Source organism: Notolabrus celidotus, chromosome 10 (genome assembly GCF_009762535.1).
Source record: "Notolabrus celidotus isolate fNotCel1 chromosome 10, fNotCel1.pri, whole genome shotgun sequence".
In the NCBI taxonomy this organism is placed as follows: domain Eukaryota; kingdom Metazoa; phylum Chordata; class Actinopteri; order Labriformes; family Labridae; genus Notolabrus; species Notolabrus celidotus.
This window is the reverse complement of record NC_048281.1, coordinates 14,240,029-14,258,750: the sequence shown is the minus strand read 5'-3', so window position 1 is coordinate 14,258,750 and position 18,722 is coordinate 14,240,029. Positions and strand designations below refer to the sequence as shown.

Genomic DNA, 18,722 nt, shown 5'->3' with positions numbered 1-18,722 from the left:
CATCACATGTTTTGCCCTGAACTGATTCTCCTGTTTCCTAAAGGTCACTTTGGCATTGTGTTTGTTGTTAGTATGACAAACATGAGCATGGGGTAAATGTTTGGTTTACCTCTTACTTTAGATAGTGAGTTAAAAGTCTAAAACTGTGAACAAAAGATCAGCACACATGTGGACATGGTAAATGTAATTTTAATTGCTTTAGTCTACTATTTTTTGATGTTTTTGTGTCAAGTAATGCAAGGGTGTTAAGGTTTGTTGTTAGCTTTTACCCCAGAGAAGATGGAAGGGGGGAAGCAAACTAGTTTTATGTTTTTGTTCATTTCTCTGATATGTGAGATGTATGCATGGAAAAAGGAGTTTGTTTCATTCTACAAGTTCTCTTGATTTTTTTTAAGTCTAATGAAGAAACAACTCAGGTTAACTACCAACGCAAAACTTATCTCATTCTGTGGGTAGCACTTTGGTGACCAATCTGATTTGCTAGTTTTGTAATTAGTCTTATATAAACTGCATAACCATGAAAATGTAGTGTTTCCTATCCCCTCGCTTTTTGACTGCTAACCAGAGGTGATATTAGGATCTTACCTTTAGAGGAGGCTCAGCCTTCAAAGAGGTTGGGATTTGGAGAGTCTCTTGCTAGTGTTCAATTCTACCTCTACACCACTGGTTCCCAAAGTGGGGGTTGGGACCCCTTTGTGGGGTCGAGAGGTACTGATGGGGGGTCGTGAGATCCCATCCAAAAAAGTGTTTCTTTCAAAAGCTTTTTTTTCCTGAATATCTAAAATTGGATATTGTATCCGTTCTTATAAAAACATAAATAAAGATATCAGTAAAAAATTAATGCAAATCAGAATCTGTATATCCCATCGCTGCCACAGACTAAACATGAAGGTTACTCACGTTCTGCTTTCAACCTTTTTTAAATAACTTTGAAATAAAATTATGGTATTTTGGCTTTCAGTTTCTAATGTCTGTTTTTGGATTGGCTTATTAGTGCTTGCCCATGGCTCTAAATAACACCACCGTTTTTTTCTTTCAGAAAGTGAAAGAAGGAATATGCTGTTTTTGAAAAGGTAAGTCATTAGAATGATTACTTTCTCTCATGTTAGGGGAAAAGTAGTTATTCTAATGCTAAAATAATACATGAAAGAACACCTCCAAACTCATTAGGTTAATTTACAACAGGTAAGTAACATGACCGGGTATAACCAGGGCATTCCAGGGAGGCTGAGTCTGTCTCTGAAAAGATTGGAAGAGGTTCCCCTCTCTGTGAGAGACTGAAGGAGCAAACATAAATAATATTAGAATAATGTACTTCATCTTAAAATTGCAGAGAATATGAGGATTCATCATCCAGAGTACATACTATCATTAAAGATTCAGGGTATTTGGAGAAATCTCTGTATGTATGTACAAGACAGAAAACCAGCACTAGATGGCAGTGATATTTAAGCCTCCAGGCAGCACTGCATTAAAAAAAGACATGACTCTGTAGTGGAAATCACTGCATGGGCTCAGAATCTGTCTATGTCTGCAGACTGTTGTGCGTAAACTGTAAAGTTAGACAGTGATGAGAGACTGCATGATTTCTGCATGGCCACTTCTTGTAAATAAATAAATGGAAGCAGCCAAGTCTAGGTGTTTATATGCTGTCATAATGCCAGATGTCTTTCTGAACAATCTTAATGCCTTGAGTTGGTCGGGCAGTGTTGACATACTTAGACTTTATCAATAATTGCACTATCCATGCCCATGTGAAGACTGAGAGATGAGATCCTTCTCTCCTAATTACAAGAAAAGACCTACTAATTAGCAGACCCTTATCTCGTAATAAGGAGATAAGAGATTTCATTTTATTTTTTTTTCTTGGTGAATACAATGTGCACCATACATTTTTATTATATCACAACATCGTATTTGTGGAGATATGAAAGAGGATTAGGGCCCCTGAAAAAAAATGTGTAAAATATAAATTTTTTATTATGGATTCTGATTTAATCTCAGAATTCTGATTTTTTTTCTCTCAGAATTCTCACTTCAATCTTAGAATTCTTAGTTCAATCTCAGAATTATGACGATTTTGTCAGAATTTTCACTTTAAGAATTCTGACTTTAATCTCAGAATTATGATGTTTTTATAAAATTCTAATTCTTTTTCTCAGAATTCTGACTTTAATCTCAGAATTCTCACTGTCATCTCAGAGTTCTCACTTTTTTTTCTCAGATTATGACTTTAATCTCAGAATTATGACAATTAAAAAAAAAGAAATTTTTGATTATTTTTATCAGAATTCTCACTTTAATCTCAGAATAATAAAAAAGTAATAGTACAATTTATATATTTTCATCCTCAGAATTCCCATTATAATCTCAGAATTGTCACTTTAATCTTAGAATAATAAAAAAATATAATGCAGCTATTTTTTATTTTTTTTTGCAGTGGCCCTAATCCTCTTCACTATGGTTATGATCTGACAGGATTGATCTGACACAGACTAAAACTTCTGAAACCACGTGACTACATTTTTGCGACACATCTGCCTATTTACTATGCAGTAGTGATGGGAAGTTTGACTCTTTTCAGAGAGCCTGCTCTTTTGACTCGGCTCCCAAAGAAGAGCCGGCTCTTTCGACTCTTGAACGGCTCTTAATTCAGGACCTTTTTTAGCCGTATGTTTTACCTTAACTTTGCAAAAAATAATGGTTTGTGTGTTGAAAACCCTTTTACGTAGTGTTTTTATGAGAAGCCTTATAATTGCCTAATTTTGTGCATTTATTCTGTTACAAAACCATTCTTACTTTTGTTAAGTCTTTAATCTTAATTTAAAAGTTTTTTATTGAACAATTTAACAAAAAACTGCAAACATATCCACAGAACAGAACCAGAACCAAACTCAAGCAAACAGAACCAGGGGTTGTGATTAGGGTAAGGGTTGTGATTAGGGTTAGGGTTAAGGTTAGGGTTATGGTTTGGATTAGGATTAGGGTTACAGTTAGGGTTGTGATTAGGGTTAGGGTTAGGATTAGGGTTAGGGTTAGGGTTAGGGTTAGGGTTTGGATTAGGGTTAGGGTTAGGGTTAGGGTTAGGGTTAAGATTAGGGTTAGGATTAGGGTTAGGGTTAGGGTTAGGGTTAAGATTAGGGTTAGGGTTAGGATTAGGGTTGGGGTTAGGGTTAGGGTTAGGGTTAGGGTTAGGATTAGGGTTGTGATTAGGGTTAGGGTTGTGATTAGGGTTAGGGTTAAGGTTAGGGTTGGGGTTAGGGTTAAGATTAGGGTTAGGGTTAGGATTAGGGTTAGGGTTGTGATTAGGGTTAGGGTTGTGATTAGGGTTAGGGTTAAGGTTAGGGTTAGGGTTAAGATTAGGGTTGGGGTTAGGGTTAGCATTAGGATTAGGGTTAGGGTTAAGATTAGGGTTAGGGTTAGGGTTTGGATTAGGATTAGGATTAGGGTTAGGGTTAAGATTAGGGTTAGGGTTAGGGTTTGGATTAGGATTAGGGTTAGGGTTAGGGTTGTGATTAGGGTTAGGATTAGGGTTAAGATTAGGGTTAGGGTTAGGGTTTGGATTAGGATTAGGGTTAGGATTTGGATTAGGATTAGGGTTAGGGTTAGGGTTAAGGTTAGGGTTAAGGTTAGGGTTAAGATTAGGGTTAGGGTTAGGGTTTGGATTAGGATTAGAGTTAGGATTAGGGTTAAGGTTAGGGTTAGGGTTAGGGTTGTGATTAGGGTTAGGGTTAGGGTTAAGATTAGGGTTAGGATTAGGGTTAGGGTTGTGATTAGGGTTAGGGTTGTGATCAGGTTTAGGGTTATGATTAGGGTTGGGTAAGTTGTGATTAGGGTTAGGGTTAGGGTTAGGGTTAGGGTTAAGGTTAGGGTTAGGGTTAAGATTAGGGTTGGGGTTAGGGTTAGCGTTAGGGTTAGGGTTAGAGTTAGGGTTAGGGTTAAGTTTAGGGTTAGGGTTAGGGTTTGGATTAGGATTAGGGTTAGGGTTATGATTAGAGTCAGGGTTAGATCCAGAGCTAAACTCAAAAAACAGAACCAGACCCAAACTCATGCAAACAGATCCAGAACCAAACTCAAGCAAACAGAACCAGAACCAAACTCAAGCAAACAGAACAAGAACCAACTGAACCAGAACCGAACCAGAACCGAACCAGAACCGAACCAGAACCGACCCAGAACCGACCCAGAACCGAACTCAAGCAAACTGTACCAGAACCGAACCAAAACTGAACCTGAACCGAACCTGACCCGAACCAGAACCGAACCAGAACCGAACCAGAACCGAGCCAGAATCGAACCAGAACCGAACCAGAACCAAACTCAAGCAAACAGAACCAGAACCAACTGAACCAGAACCAGAACCGAACCAGAACCGAACCAGAACCGAACCAGAACCAAACCCAAGCAAACCATACCAGAACCGAACCAGAACTGAACCAGAACTGAACCAGACCCGAACCAGAACCGAACCAGAATCGAACCAGAACCAAACCAGAACCAGAACCGAACCAGAACCAAACTCAAGCAAACAGAACCAGAACCAAACTCATGCAAACAGATCCAGAACCAAACTCAAGCAAACAGAACCAGAACCAAACTCAGGCAAACAGTACCAGGGGTTGTGATTAGGGTAAGGGTTGTGATTAGGGTTAGGGTTAGGGTTTGGATTAGGATTAGGGTTACAGTTAGGGTTGTGATTAGGGTTAGGGTTAGGATTAGGGTTGGGGTTAGGGTTAGCGTTAGGGTTAGGGTTAGGGTTAAGATTAGGGTTAGGATTAGGGTTAGGGTTAGGGTTAGGGTTAAGATTAGGGTTAGGGTTAGGGTTTGGATTAGGATTAGGGTTAGGGTTAGGGTTAGGGTTAAGATTAGGGTTAGGGTTAGGATTAGGGTTGGGGTTAGGGTTAGGGTTAGGATTAGGGTTAGGGTTGTGATTAGGGTTAGGGTTAAGGTTAGGGTTAGGGTTAGGGTTTGGATTAGGATTAGGATTAGGGTTAGGGTTACGGTTACGGTTAAGATTAGGGTTAGGGTTAGGGTTAGGGTTAGGGTTAGGGTTGTGATTAGGGTTAGGGTTGTGATTAGGGTTAGGGTTAGGGTTAGGGTTAGAGTTAGGGTTAGGGTTAGGATTAGGGTTGGGGTTAGGATTAGGATTAGGGTTAGAGTTAGGGTTAGGGTTAGGGTTGTGATTAGGGTTAGGGTTTGGATTAGGATTAGGGTTAGGATTAGGGTTAAGATTAGGGTTAGGGTTAGGGTTTGGATTAGGATTAGGGTTAGGATTAGGGTTAAGGTTAGGGTTGTGATTAGGGTTAGGGTTAGGGTTAGGGTTAGGGTTAAGATTAGGGTTAGGGTTGTGATTAGGGTTAGGGTTGTGATTAGGGTTAGGGTTGTGATTAGGGTTAGGGTAAGTTGTGATTAGGGTTAGGGTTGTGATTAGGGTTAGGGTTGTGATTAGGGTTAGGGTTAAGGTTAGGGTTAGGGTTAGGGTTAGAGTTAGGGTTAGGGTTAAGTTTAGGGTTAGGGTTAGGGTTTGGATTACTCGGGGAATCCACAGGATGCGTGTGCGCCGCGTTACGGCTGCGACACGGCTCTGCTCCGTCCCGGGGCTTTCGCCCTGGTCCATAGGATGCGTGTTTGGAGCGGCGCGCACTCCGGAGCAGGAAACTCAAGATCCCTCGAGAACTCCAAAACGCGCGAGAACAACACAGTATAAACTTTTCCTCGTCCATGGTGTCGGATATCTTTTGAGACTGACGTCTGGCCCGATGCCACAGGTTATGACGTAATGTTGAAGAAGTGGTGAAATTTACGATCTTGTGTTTGCACATGGTGTTTATTTTGAAAGTGAGCGGATGTTGCATACGATCCTCGTGCCTGACTTCCGGGATAGTTTGATCATTTCTGTGTCGATTGACGCGTGCTGGCCGCGGGGAGCGGCGAAAATAGACTCCCCGCGTATCTCTGGCAGAGCGGCGCGGCGGAACGCTCCAGAGACGGAGCTGAGACGCGCCGCAGCGCGCCCTGTGGACTCTAGAGCATTGACTTGAATGGGAACCTATTTGCTGCGATGTGCGCGGCGCAGCCGTAACGTAACGCGACGCATCCTGTGGATCTTGGGCTTAAGGATTAGGGTTAGGGTCAGGGTTAAGGTTAGGGTTAGGGTTAGGGTTAGGATCAGAGTTGGGGTTAGGGTTAGCGTTAATGTTAGGGTTAGGGTTATGATTAGAGTCAGGGTTAGATCCAGAGCTAAACTCAAAAAACAGAACCAGAACCAAACTCATGCAAACAGATCCAGAACCAAACTCAAGCAAACAGAACCAGAACCAAACTCAAGCAAACAGAACAAGAACCAACTGAACCAGGACCGAACCAGAACCGACCCAGAACCAAACTCAAGCAAACCGTACCAGAACCGAACCAAAACCGAACCTGAACCGAACCCGACCCGAACCAGAACCGAACCAGAACCGAGCCAGAATCGAACCAGAACCGAACCAGAACCGAACCAGAACCAAACTCAAGCAAACAGAACCAGAACCAACTGAACCAGAACCAGAACCGAACCAGAACCGAACCAAAACCGAACCAGAACCGAACCAGAACCGAACCAGAACCAAACCCAAGCAAACCATACCAGAACCGAACCAGAACTGAACCTGAACCGAACCCGACCCGAACCAGAACCGAACCAGAATCGAACCAGAACCAAACCAGAAACAGAACCGAACCAGAACCAAACTCAAGCAAACAGAACCAGAACCAAACTCATGCAAACAGATCCAGAACCAAACTCAAGCAAACAGAACCAGAACCAAACTCAGGCAAACAGTACCAGAACCAACTCAAACAAACATAACCAGAATCAAACTCAAGCAAACAGAACCAGAACCGAACCAGAACCAAACCGAACCAGAACAGAACCAGAACAAACATAACCAGACTCAAGCAAACAGAACCAGAACCAGACTCAAGCAAACAGAACCAGAGCCAAACTCAAGAACCAGAACGAACTTAAGCAAACAGAACCAGAACGAACTTAAGCAAACAGAACCAGAACCAACTTAAGCAAACAGAAACAAGAACCAATCTTGAGCAAACAGAACCAGAACCAGAACCAAACTCAAGCAAACATTATTAAAGTCCTCAGTGCAGATTTGCATTGAGAAAAATCAAATGCCTCAGCTTAGATGGGCTGATCCGATTTCTCCTCTCAGTGAGTATTTGCCCTGTCTTTGAGAAGAACCCTAACCCTAACCCTCTCAGAAGGAACAGATGTAGCCACGATACACAGCCTCCCCTCCATCACCTGTATCCGATATCCCCACATGTGATTGGCCTCATGGCCGCCATGCTGAACAATTAAAACAAAGTTCTGCTGTGAGCAGAGCTGGGGCTGAGCACTGTGAGAGCTAAGCAGTGAAAAGAAAAAACTGGGAGCTGTCTCTCTTTCGATGCGAGACGGCTCTTCTGATTCACTATAAAGCATCGACTCTCAGAGCTGCAGCTTTTGATCATGACACGTCACTACTATGCATAAATGAAGGTCCCTGATTTGCCTGATCACACCTGCCTACGGGACATGGCGTCGAGAGTTTTGCCCCCCTTATCGGAGTAAAAACAAAACTGGAGTTTTACTATTTTATGTTTCTGAGTTTAAACACTGAACAGCAGGACACATGCAACTTTGACTTGAAGGATCAAGAAGTATGGACCGCTGACTTCCCTCTAAGTAAAAAGTTGTGGCTAAATAGCTAATAGCTCATCATGCTAACAGCATAGGCAAAGGTATCCAGATAGAGGTAGAGAAAGGGCCTCCACATGTACCAAAACCAGTCAAGAAAACTTGAAGAGAATAAAAATCAGTTCTTAAACGTGCCACATGAGTGTCTGTGTTACTGATAATCATTTAGCTTGCAGGGCAGATTGTGTGACCTGTTGTGTTGCGGCTAGTCTAAAATTTGTCGTCAATAATCTCAGTGTTAGTCATAATGTGACCCTGCTAGCAAATGCTTAGCATGTAAATGCATTGAGCTTTTAAGATGCTAATGGCAAATTCCTGTACTCTGAAAGTGTCATTGTGAGCAGCAGTATTCCTGTGAACAAGTGTGTTATGTTTACAAGCATCTTTAATTGATTTGAATTTACAAAAACATAGTTTGTGAAGAAGAGATGAATTGTAAAGCAGGAACTTTATGAAGTAGATCTGATTCAACATTTATGATACACTTATTTCCCAGTTTTCTAACCAAGAATCCGACTTTGTTAAATACTTTTCTGTTGCCAATGGCTAATTATTCTAAAAAGCAAAGAACACACAAGGGACATCCTGATCACACACCTCACAAGTGTTAAATCAATCCACGGAGAGGAGTTACATCTAGTGTACGGTTCATCATTTCACCTCTTCCTGTTGACACATAGCATTGGCAGTACAAATTTTAATTTCACCCTTAATTTACTTGGAGAGTACAAATCTTTAGATTGGTGGTTAAAGGCAGAGTAGAGAAAAGAAGCCATGAAGTGGGAAAACAGCACAGAAATGAGTAAGGGATGTTTAAACGCAAAGAGATATCGACCAGATGAAAAGATACAGACATTACAAACATTTAGATCAACTTGCTTGTATATAACTAGGATAATGTATAGTGAGCCAGTGGTTATGCCAAATAGAATCCCTTCAGTGTGGATAAGGCAGGGGAGGTCTTGTCTCTCCATGTCTGGACCCTGACCCCTGCTGCTAACTATACATTATCCTTTACTTATTATAAGTAACTGTCTTTTGTGTTTTTCAGCTGGTTCATTGCACGGCTGGATGTCGATATCATCTCCAGGAATAGCTCCATTTAACCTCATCAAGCATCACAGTCTTCACTTTGGACCATCTTGTTGGACATCTGTTGCGTGATGTAGGTAGGCAATCATTTTTAATGAATTGTCCATTAAACTATCAGGCCATACCATATTTTTTGCATTACCTTTAGAGTTTATTTCAGGTAATCAATTGTTAAATGCATTGAATTAGTTCCATTTTAATTTTGCAATGTACAATAAAGGGAATTCAGTTTTTTGTTTTGCAGGACACAGATGAACTCCTCTTTCCTGCTAACCTTTACTGTAATGAAGATCATTAAGTTTAGCAGCACAAAACAAACTTGAACTATTATGATTTATTTTCAGATGAGACAAGTGTGTGTTGATAAGGGCTAGGTGCAATGATGCAAGATGTTTACTCTTTGCTGCCTCTTTTTGGGGGTTATTCACAATAATAACTTATCAAAGGGTAAAAAATCAAGGATTTTTATATTTTAAAATGTGAGACTTTTTGTCAACAAAATTAACTTTTATACTTTTAAACCAAAGGGGGACTCTGTTTAGGGTCGAGACCACGACATATATAACATCTTCCCTCTTCAGTCTTGTTGAGATCCCTGAGAGCAGAAATTATCTGCTGTCAAACCAACCAAGTAGTCTGTGAAAACTCTAAATTCGTTATGCTTCACTTTATGTTCCTTGATCCTTTTTTTTCCATCTTTGCAACATAAATGCATTGCTAACGGTGATAATAACAAGATGCAGCCCTTTTTGACCTTCTTCAAGTAAGATATAACACAATCAAATATTATAGGAAACAACATATTCTGACTTAGATATAGTGTTAAATGTTGTTATACAGATACGCTGCACATGCAGGTTACTTACAGTACAATATACAACCAAAAAATAAAAGTAAATCAAAATTGCACTCAGAAATATACAATTCACAGTAAGATTAAATACTTTTGAATTCAGAAAGTACCCCAGGTATAACGTGGAACAGAGTTATATACCTTAAAGTCTTACTCTCTTGGAGGAATACGTTAACATATCTATTGTAGTTCAGGGTAAGTTAGGATAACATCACACAATAAATCTTTTAAAAGATCACAAATAGTTTTTTCTAACAGTGTTAAAGTCACATTTATCAAATATCTGACTTGCTGTCTTGGGGCTGAACGCTGGCGAAGCTGCTGTAGTCTGTAGTGGACCACTGGATTTCAGACTCTGCCTGCCCTCTTGAGTTTAAGATGATATGAGAATGTGAGGCAGAACCCTTTTTGCTATAGGTAGCCTGACCTTGGCTGTAAAGAGACAGAAAACGCATTCATTTTTACACATCACAACCCCTGTGAGAATCAGGGAAAATTGTAAGTGATAAAGCTAAGCCTGTTTACTAAACACATCTTCTTTGTAATATTACACATACGTACCTTTTGTTGGCAGTTTTTCTAATAGAGAAGCAGAAAATGCAGCCCCCCACGATACAGAGGACGGAGCCTCCCCAGCCGATAAAGAGAGCAACTCCAAAGTCATATCTATCAACAGAGACCAAAAGTAGATATGAGTTTCTCCCATGTCTTTAGGTATATAAACACTTAACCCCTATGGCCCTACTGTTATAATGTTCTTACTTGACTTCAAAAGATTTTGGGTCAAAAAAATCTGTATGTATCTTGCTGGCATAGAGGGAGCAAGCTGTCATAGAGCACAAGCCTGAGAAAAAAACAAGAAAAAAGAATTACATCACATTAAAAATGATATGTAAAAATAATTCACTATACTCACCACCAAGAATGAAAGTCACACCACCAAAGCAGGCAGTCCTTGCTTTGCTTCTCTCAGTTCCTCCAATTTTGGTGCATTTCATTCCAAAAAGAGCAAATACAGAGCCAAAAAAACCAAGGCAGACGGCTATGATGATCAGTGCCCTGCATGCCTGGATGTGAGCTGCAAACATGAAGTTTAGTGTAACTTGTTTGCACTCAAAAGCTGAATTAAAGTTCAGTATGACACTTTGTTTTCTGATGTTATATTGAGACAATTTAAGAAACTTAACCGCAAAAATAATAAAGAAACTTTTATGTTATGGCACACAAGAAAAAATATCACAACCAAGGTTTAACATCAACATTCATTGAAAGCAAATAAGACTTTCCCCTGAAGATTTGGGCTTTAATCTATCTACTAGTCCTGATCCAGTAAATTCATATTACAATTTATTGCCAAGTTAAAAGAGAGATTGAACCACAGGACTTTAAAACTGAGGATAAATTAGCATCACTGAACAAAATAATTCCAGCAATCTGTCTGTTATGCTAAAAAAAGAAGAAAAAATCATGAGAAGGTCAGGAAACAGACAGAGAACAATAAAAACAACCTTACCATCTAGTGTAAGCATGGAGGGAAACTCTTTGCAGTCGGTGACTCCGGTTGAATCACCAACACAGTCTTTCCAGAGGTTGGAAGCGATGATTGCTGTGCCAAGAACTATTCCCTCTAACGTAGCAATCTTCCAGTAGTCAGTTGGCAAGGTGGAACAGATGAGCGCCCACCCTGCAGTGGTTAGAATAAAGGCAAAGATCTCCACAAACATGGTCTTCATCTTTGCAAGAAGGAATCCTGCACAGTGCAGTGTGATTGCAAACTGAGCTGGTAAAACCAAATAAGTACTGAGTAGAATGGCTTTCTTATAAAGGAGCTGACGAAATTGAAAAACAAAAGTCCCTCCAACAGAGGTTTTTCAATAAACTTGAATTTTCTAAATTATTGCAATTAGTAAATCATAACAGGACGCACCCATGTAGCTTGGCTAAGCCACAAATCACACTGAACATCAGTACTGCATCTTGAGTTCTTTTCAGGATCGGATAACTGGGTCACCACATATAGAGTTGATAAGGGCTCGGTACAAAGGTGGTGATGTTGACTGTCAGCTGTCTGTATAGCCAGTCGACTTCTGTGTGGTGTTTTGATTGGAAATAATAATGCTGTGTTTGAGCTCCTAGACAACAGCTACCTGTCAATCAAGTCAGCTGTGCCTCTCATAATGAAAAACTTGTAATTCAGATTCAGATTCAGTTTCAGATTCAGAAGTACTTTATTTATCCCAGGAGGAAATTCAGTCATTACAGTTGCTCATATGCACAATAAGTAAGAACATCAAATAATATTAATAGAAGAAGTAATTAATGAGATATAAATACAAATACAATGAAAATAATGATAATACAAGTATGTACAGAAGACAAAATAAGCTATGTAGAAAATACATGGTTGAAGTCCCCGGAGATCAGGAAGAGGGCACTCTGGTGGTCTGTCTGGAGTCTGGCTATGGCAGCGTTGAGAACGTTGGACGCAGTAGTCAGGTTGGCAGAAGGGAGATGTAAACAGCTACCAGTATGACATGTGGGATCTCCCTGTGCAGATAACATGGTCAGAGGCCCACAGCGCTCTCGGTGCTATTCCAGTCTGCCCAGACAGTCTGGACGCCGTCAATGGAGACGTCGTGGTGGGGAATATCCTGATGCAGCCATGTTTCCGTGAAGCACACCATGCTACATTCCTGAAACTCCTGGCTAGTCCTGTTAGCTCGTCCATCTTATAAACCAGAGATCTCACGTTGCCCATGATGAGAGAGGAGAGACACAGCTTCGATCTCCTCTCCATGAACCTCCGTCTCCTTATACCAGCTCTCCTCCCTCTTAGCTTTATGCGTCCTCTGCCTCAATGTGTCCCAAATCTCCAGAGCTCCGCAGGAATATCCAGTGACCCGAGCCGATGAGCGGGCTGGCTTCAGCTCAACCAGCCAACATAAGTAAAAACAAAACAAAGCGGGGTTGCTGGCAACAGTAATGCGAGTAAAAGTTGAAGTTGGCGATTTCATCATAGAAACAGTCCACAACTCTCACCAACGGAAAGCCAAAAGAGGTCACAACTTCAACAAACTGCCAGAGAAAAATCCAACAAAGTATGATGAAGAAAGAGAAAAGAAATCAGAAAGAAGAATGAACGAAGAGGAGCGACTCTAACAGGCTGCATGCACGTTTGGTGCATGTGCACACTAAAAATTGCTGCGTTATGAAAAAATTCACCCCCGTACAGTGTGTGCCGATCGAGAAATTTGCTATCCAGACTACACTTGTGTTTTGTACCAGGCTGTAAATATGTTTATTTCTGCTGTAAAGATCGTCTTTTTTTTAATTGGTGTGTATGTGGTTTCCGGTACTCCCGGAGCCAGCCACAAGCGTACACTCGAGAAACTGCAATTTTTAACACTTCCGCATTGGCTTCAATTCTAGCAGCTGGAGGTTGCCGCTTGGATGGGGTATGTAACAACTCTGAGGTGTAGAGAAGCTGTTGGTTGTGCAGTAGCTGCAGCAGTGCACCAGGGTTGGTGCTCATGGAACAGCCTGCAAAGCTTGACGACTATGAACGCCAACAACTCTCTTATAACATTTAAGCTGTCTTAAGCTAGCGTTGTATTATGTTGTACTTTATTCCTGATAAGGCTCCTTAACAAACGGGAATATATGAATATATTTTCTGATCTTTGTACCCTGTAAAGCAGAAGAAAGCTATAGCTTTTTTGGATGTTTGAAAAACATGTGCCTTAAGATTGATATTTAAACCACTTGTATCACATTTATTGTAAACAAGCATGTGCAGACAGGGGAGCGGCCCTTTTTCCCCCTGATGAAGGTCACTTTGAAGAGGCAGGTATGAAAGCTTTTGTTTTGCCCCCATCAAGAAAAACAAAATAACAAAGAAAGTAATTATGGTATAAATAAAATGAGATCATATAATAAGCTGTCATCTGTGGTTTTCAAGATGCAGCTGCGACACACAGAACGATCAGGGATTTCCTTATATGAGAGGAAATTTCTAATGCTGATGGTAAGTGTTAAGCACACCAATAATAATAACTTTTATTTGCAAATAATTTCTATTTACACATGCAGCATGACCAGCATAAAAGAAAACAAAACCCTAAAAGTCTCATGCCCTCCTGTCTCTTCACACCCATGACACAAGATGATTTTGGCTCCTACCAAATGGGCTGCTCAAAAACTAACTGTTTACTAATCTGATGCTCCAAAGTCAAAATGAGATCTACGTGTGGGAGTCAAGTCAGTTTGATCTGAAGGTGTGCAAACTTCTTAAGGAATTACCTTTCATTCTAGTGCTTGTGGCACACCATGCTCTATAGGTTTGTTGTTATTACTACCAATCACATACTGACATGTCAGAGCTATACAGTGTTCCTTTTAAAGTGTGCATCATTAAAGGGATACTTCAGTGTTTTTGAAGTGGGGTTGTATGAGTTGTAAATCCCTAGTAATTGTACTAGTCACAACGGATGCTGCTCGGCTCGTCTCCTGTGATGAGAAACTGGAGGGAGAAATAGAACGCTTGCTAGGCTGTCGTTTCTGCAGACGGTGTCATTTCTACCACATGATTTAGCTAATTTTGAAAGATTCTGACACAAACACTTACTTCGGTTTAGGTGTACGCTCTACAGGGATTTTTTTCAGCACTTTACTTTGCCGCCAGAAAGCATGTTCGTTTTTTTCAGTAGTGTTTCTTTTATGAATATTGCTAAACAGTAAGAAATCATTTTCCAACTGACTTGCAGGTTTGGAAATTAGAAAAACTCTCTAAACTACTTAAATATATTTCATAAAAAAGATATGGTAGCATTTTTTAATCTAAGGAAATGCCATAACAAAAAGCATTTGCTAAATTTAGAATTCTAATTTAAGCTGCTCAAGATAAATATATAGTTGCAAGGTACCGACGGACAGTAAGAGTGCATTAGCTTCGATTCACACACTCGTGGACCAGGGGAGCAGCTCCCTCGGCTGGTGGTGAAGCTTTCAGCGGAGTGTCTGCCCCCTGGTGGCTGGCTGCTGACAAAAGCTGTGACAAAGTGCGGATGCTGGACTCGTCTTCCTCACTATGTACCCAGCATGCTTTGGTAGCAAAGTGGTTTGTTGCTTCTTTAAGCGCCACCTGATGAGTAATATACTGTAATGCAATGAAACACCTCGCTCAGCAGTTTATACTGGTGTTCTGGTCACACTGGTGTGTTGGAAGCAGCTAAAACTTTAGGTATTAAAAGTGTTTAGTGTGATTACTTCATTCAAAGGTTTGAATTTAGGATACACTGGTGCTAAATGAAAAGGACTGCTGCTTGTTACAAGCATCGACTGCATAAATAATAGACAAAGTGTCCCTGACATCACCCATCTGTGCCTGAGCGCTATTTTGAAGCCAATTGTCAGCGGCAGCCATATTGGAAATGTGGAACTCAACCAGGCATAGTGTGACATAAAGGGGCGGAGTTTGAGCCTCCTAGTCAACAGCTATGTGTTCCCGTCCAGAAGTCAAGTCAGTCATGTCCTTATTTGGGCAAAAACTCATAATCTTAATATCTTCTGAACTGTCTTGTTAGAAAAAAATTCACCCCCTGTACAGTGTGTGCCGATAGAGAAATTAGCTACCCAGACCGAAGCCGTCTTTTGAACCAGGCTGTAAACATGTTTATTAATGCTGCAAAGATTGTCTTTTTTGAATTGGTGTCTATGTGGTTTTCAATGTTTCTGCAGCCAGCCCCAAGCGGATTCTCGATGAATTGCAGTTTATAACACTTCCGCATGGGCTTCATATTTTGAAACCGGATGTTGCAGCTTGGTTACAAGATAAAAAAATGATATTTATTGTTTATTGCAAATATACCATTATATGTCCAAGGGTTTTATTCAATTCAACAGTTCATAGATTTTTCACTGACATCCATTCAAATACAGTACATTAGTTGAATCACAACAAGGTTAACTATAACGAGTAAACACATGACAATGCTTTGTATACAGATGAGATTATGACCTGTTGTACCAAAATAACACATGAAAAGATTATGAAAACAACAAAATTAAAGAGAAGGACGTTTTTCTATCAAATGAGATTTGTTGAGATTTGCTAGTTAGCTACAGAAGATTAGAGCTACTATGTCTGTCTCTGTCTGTGTTTGTGTATGAAAAAAACTATATACAAAGAAAGAGCTTAGAGTTATTACACAAATGCATCTCTTTCTGAATATTTTGTTGGTGTTGTCTGAGAGAGCTTTGAGATCTTGGAGCTGTTGGATCGCCCTGAGCCCATGTAAGATGCATACTGCCCCGAGGGTCTGTAGTATCCAGTGTACAGCGTTCTTCCTCTAGAGCGAGGGTCCATGTATGTGCCGCCTCCATAGGCATACACCACTTGACTGAAGGAACACAAGGGTGTCAAAAATTATTTCAGCAACACGGGGTAAGAACTCAGCAGTCACATGAAAGAAGAGGGAAGCTGTGTGAATTAAAATACCTTTTAGGGCAGATTACTCTGAAGACCGTCACGGCGTAAAACACAGCTCCTAAAATGATGAGAAAACAACCCACCAATCCTAGAAATATGGGAGTTCCTAGGTCATACCTGGATAAAACAAAGTACATATAAAAGTCATGATACATATAAAATACGTACAAAAGATAATAGATGAGACATTTTTACTATTGAACTGTTTAGTTCTGCAAATCAGTATACCGTAAAACTCCTGGCCCTACATTGGCAGCAAAGGTTGTTCTGGCAATCCTGTTGATATATAAGCAGTAGGCAGCAATATCTGACACACCTGTGTGCAGAAGTTTCGTTGATACTGAGAAATAATGAGGGCAAAACATTTCTGTCATTTACTGGGAAGAAGCGCGTTTGTGTTTTTGCACTGACCTCCAGCAACATGGAACACTGATCCTGCCAAAAGCAGCTTGTTCTTGGTTTTTTTACCTCCTCCAATGTAAGTGCAATCCATACCAATAAAGCACAGAACCACAGCGAAGAACCCCAGAGTTAACCCGCACATTAGTAGTCCTCGCACTCCTTGGATGTAGGCTGTGAGAATCAGAAAGAAGTAGTTCAAGTTAGAATACAAATGTAGAGTATTCAAGAGAAAAAAGCTAAGACGGATGGTGGGACTTTTGAGCAGGTGGCTGCACCTTGTAAGGAAAGAGGCGCAGCATGGAAATTCATAACACAGCTTCAAATGATCATCATTAGTTCAACCAGTGCCTTTCTGGCGAGGTTGAAACCATTTTTAAAAAGTAGCTTGTGGTGCCAGTGGCATAGCGGTCTAAGCACGCCCCATCTACAGAGTTGCAGAGGTTGCAGGATTGACTCCCAACCTCGACCATTTGTTGCATGTCTTCCCCCACTCTCTCCTCCCCACATTTACTGTCTCTCTTCAACTGTCTTATCAAATAAAGGCAAAAATGCCAAAAAACACAACTTAAAAAAAAACACTACTAAGTAAGCCCTTCCTCAGACAGTCAGCTTTTTCTACAAAAGACTCTTAGATGTGGAACACACTACCAACGGAAATAAGATTAACACAGGATATAAAGACTAAGGCTAAAGCAAAATCAGAGATGTGAGTATTTATAGCTTTTCTTAAATGATCTATCATAGTTTGTTGTAATTTTATGTAACCAAGATGTAAATATTCTCCCCTCATCTTACTTTTTGTTTCAACTATTGTTATTGTATGTATGTTATTCTATGTGATCTTCATATCTTTCTATATTTCTCTATCTTACTAAAAGCCTAACTAGGGACAGGAGTTGGAAACTAGCAATAGCTATAATCTCTATATGCAAAGCAACAGTTACTACAACTGTTTGTAACAGGCAGAAGTTGTACTATGTAATCTGCATTGTCCCTGTCAAATAAACTATATAAATAATAATTTTAAAAATACTTCCCAGTGTAAACTGGTAGAGCTGGTTTTAGCTTAATATCATTGATAAGATAAGATAAGATGTACTTTATTTGTCTCCAGTTGGGGGAAATTCTTTTGTATTATTGAGATTACTGATCCATCGCTATGCTATGCTGCACCCCTTAAATCCCATAGCTTCATATTTTTCCATTAACCAAAGACATCAGATTAAGATTTGAGGGCATATTCCCCTCTGATGTGAATTAAAGGAACCTTGACATTAAAAAAAACTTGGCATCTTCAAGTCAAGTAACGCCCTGCCCTCTATTTATGGTGTTCATGGCGCAGTATGTTTTTTTAGTCAGTATATTGAAATGTATGTGTTGAATCATCAAAGAATACATTTACAGTCACTTTCTTACTTTAAAGGTCCTGTGCACAAGACTGCACATATTCCTGTTATGACAAGTGACAGACTAAGATAAAAACCTCACCGCTGAAGTGCAATGACTAAATTGTGACGAACTTACCGGTGACACTCCAAAGCACAGGGAAGTCTCTACAGTTGGTCACAGCAGTGGAATCAGTGAAACAGTCTTTCCACAGGTTGGACCAGTACCAGGCCACTTTGATGATAAAGGACCCCCCTTGTCCTCCTAACTGGGTGATCCTCCAAAAGTCCATGGCCATGGTACACAACACAAACACCCATCCCAGTGACGAAATCAAAAAGCCAAAAATTTGAATCATGCGTTTCCTCATTTCTCAACTCTTGAAATTAAAGCAGGATGAATCCACTTTGTAACGTTGAAGCACAAACCTCTCGGCAAGACCTCTGAGTCAAGACAAAATGACTGTGTGTCTTTGACATGTGCCATGGGTGTTGATGAGGGCTCCGGGCAATTGTCTGCTGTGTTTTCTGTAAACCTTCTGGAGTGTGCCACTGGCTTGAGATAATGCACCCCTCCTATCCTTCATCCTTTTTTTGCATCAGTTGCAGGAGCAGGGGTGAGTTTAGGTTAATGCAGACAATGCCAGATTTCCCCTTATCATCACTTATTATTAGTTTGCAGTAGAAAGGACTATAAAAAGCACTGGAGAAAGATTAAAATTCAAGATTAAATTCAAAGAAAATAAAGGTTAAATGAACATAATTCAA

General features: G+C 40.3%; 2 protein-coding genes across 2 annotated transcripts; both read right to left on the bottom strand.

The window, feature by feature from the left end:
* Positions 1-9,955: 9,955 nt before the first annotated feature.
* On the bottom strand, positions 9,956-11,413 carry LOC117820294 (claudin-10-like). The gene is made up of 5 exons (XM_034694018.1): positions 11,194-11,413; positions 10,597-10,758; positions 10,443-10,524; positions 10,242-10,346; positions 9,956-10,112 (listed from the first exon to the last, which is right to left on the bottom strand). Exons 1-5 carry the CDS (start codon positions 11,411-11,413, stop codon positions 9,956-9,958), a joined length of 726 nt encoding a protein of 241 aa, XP_034549909.1.
* Positions 11,414-15,715: 4,302 nt separating this feature from the next.
* LOC117820500 (claudin-10) lies at positions 15,716-18,325 on the bottom strand. Its single transcript, XM_034694290.1, has 5 exons — positions 18,094-18,325; positions 16,579-16,740; positions 16,396-16,483; positions 16,177-16,284; positions 15,716-16,078 (listed from the first exon to the last, which is right to left on the bottom strand). The coding sequence occupies exons 1-5, from the start codon at positions 18,323-18,325 to the stop codon at positions 15,883-15,885; spliced, it is 786 nt and encodes a 261-aa protein (XP_034550181.1). The 3' UTR covers positions 15,716-15,882.
* Positions 18,326-18,722: the final 397 nt, after the last annotated feature.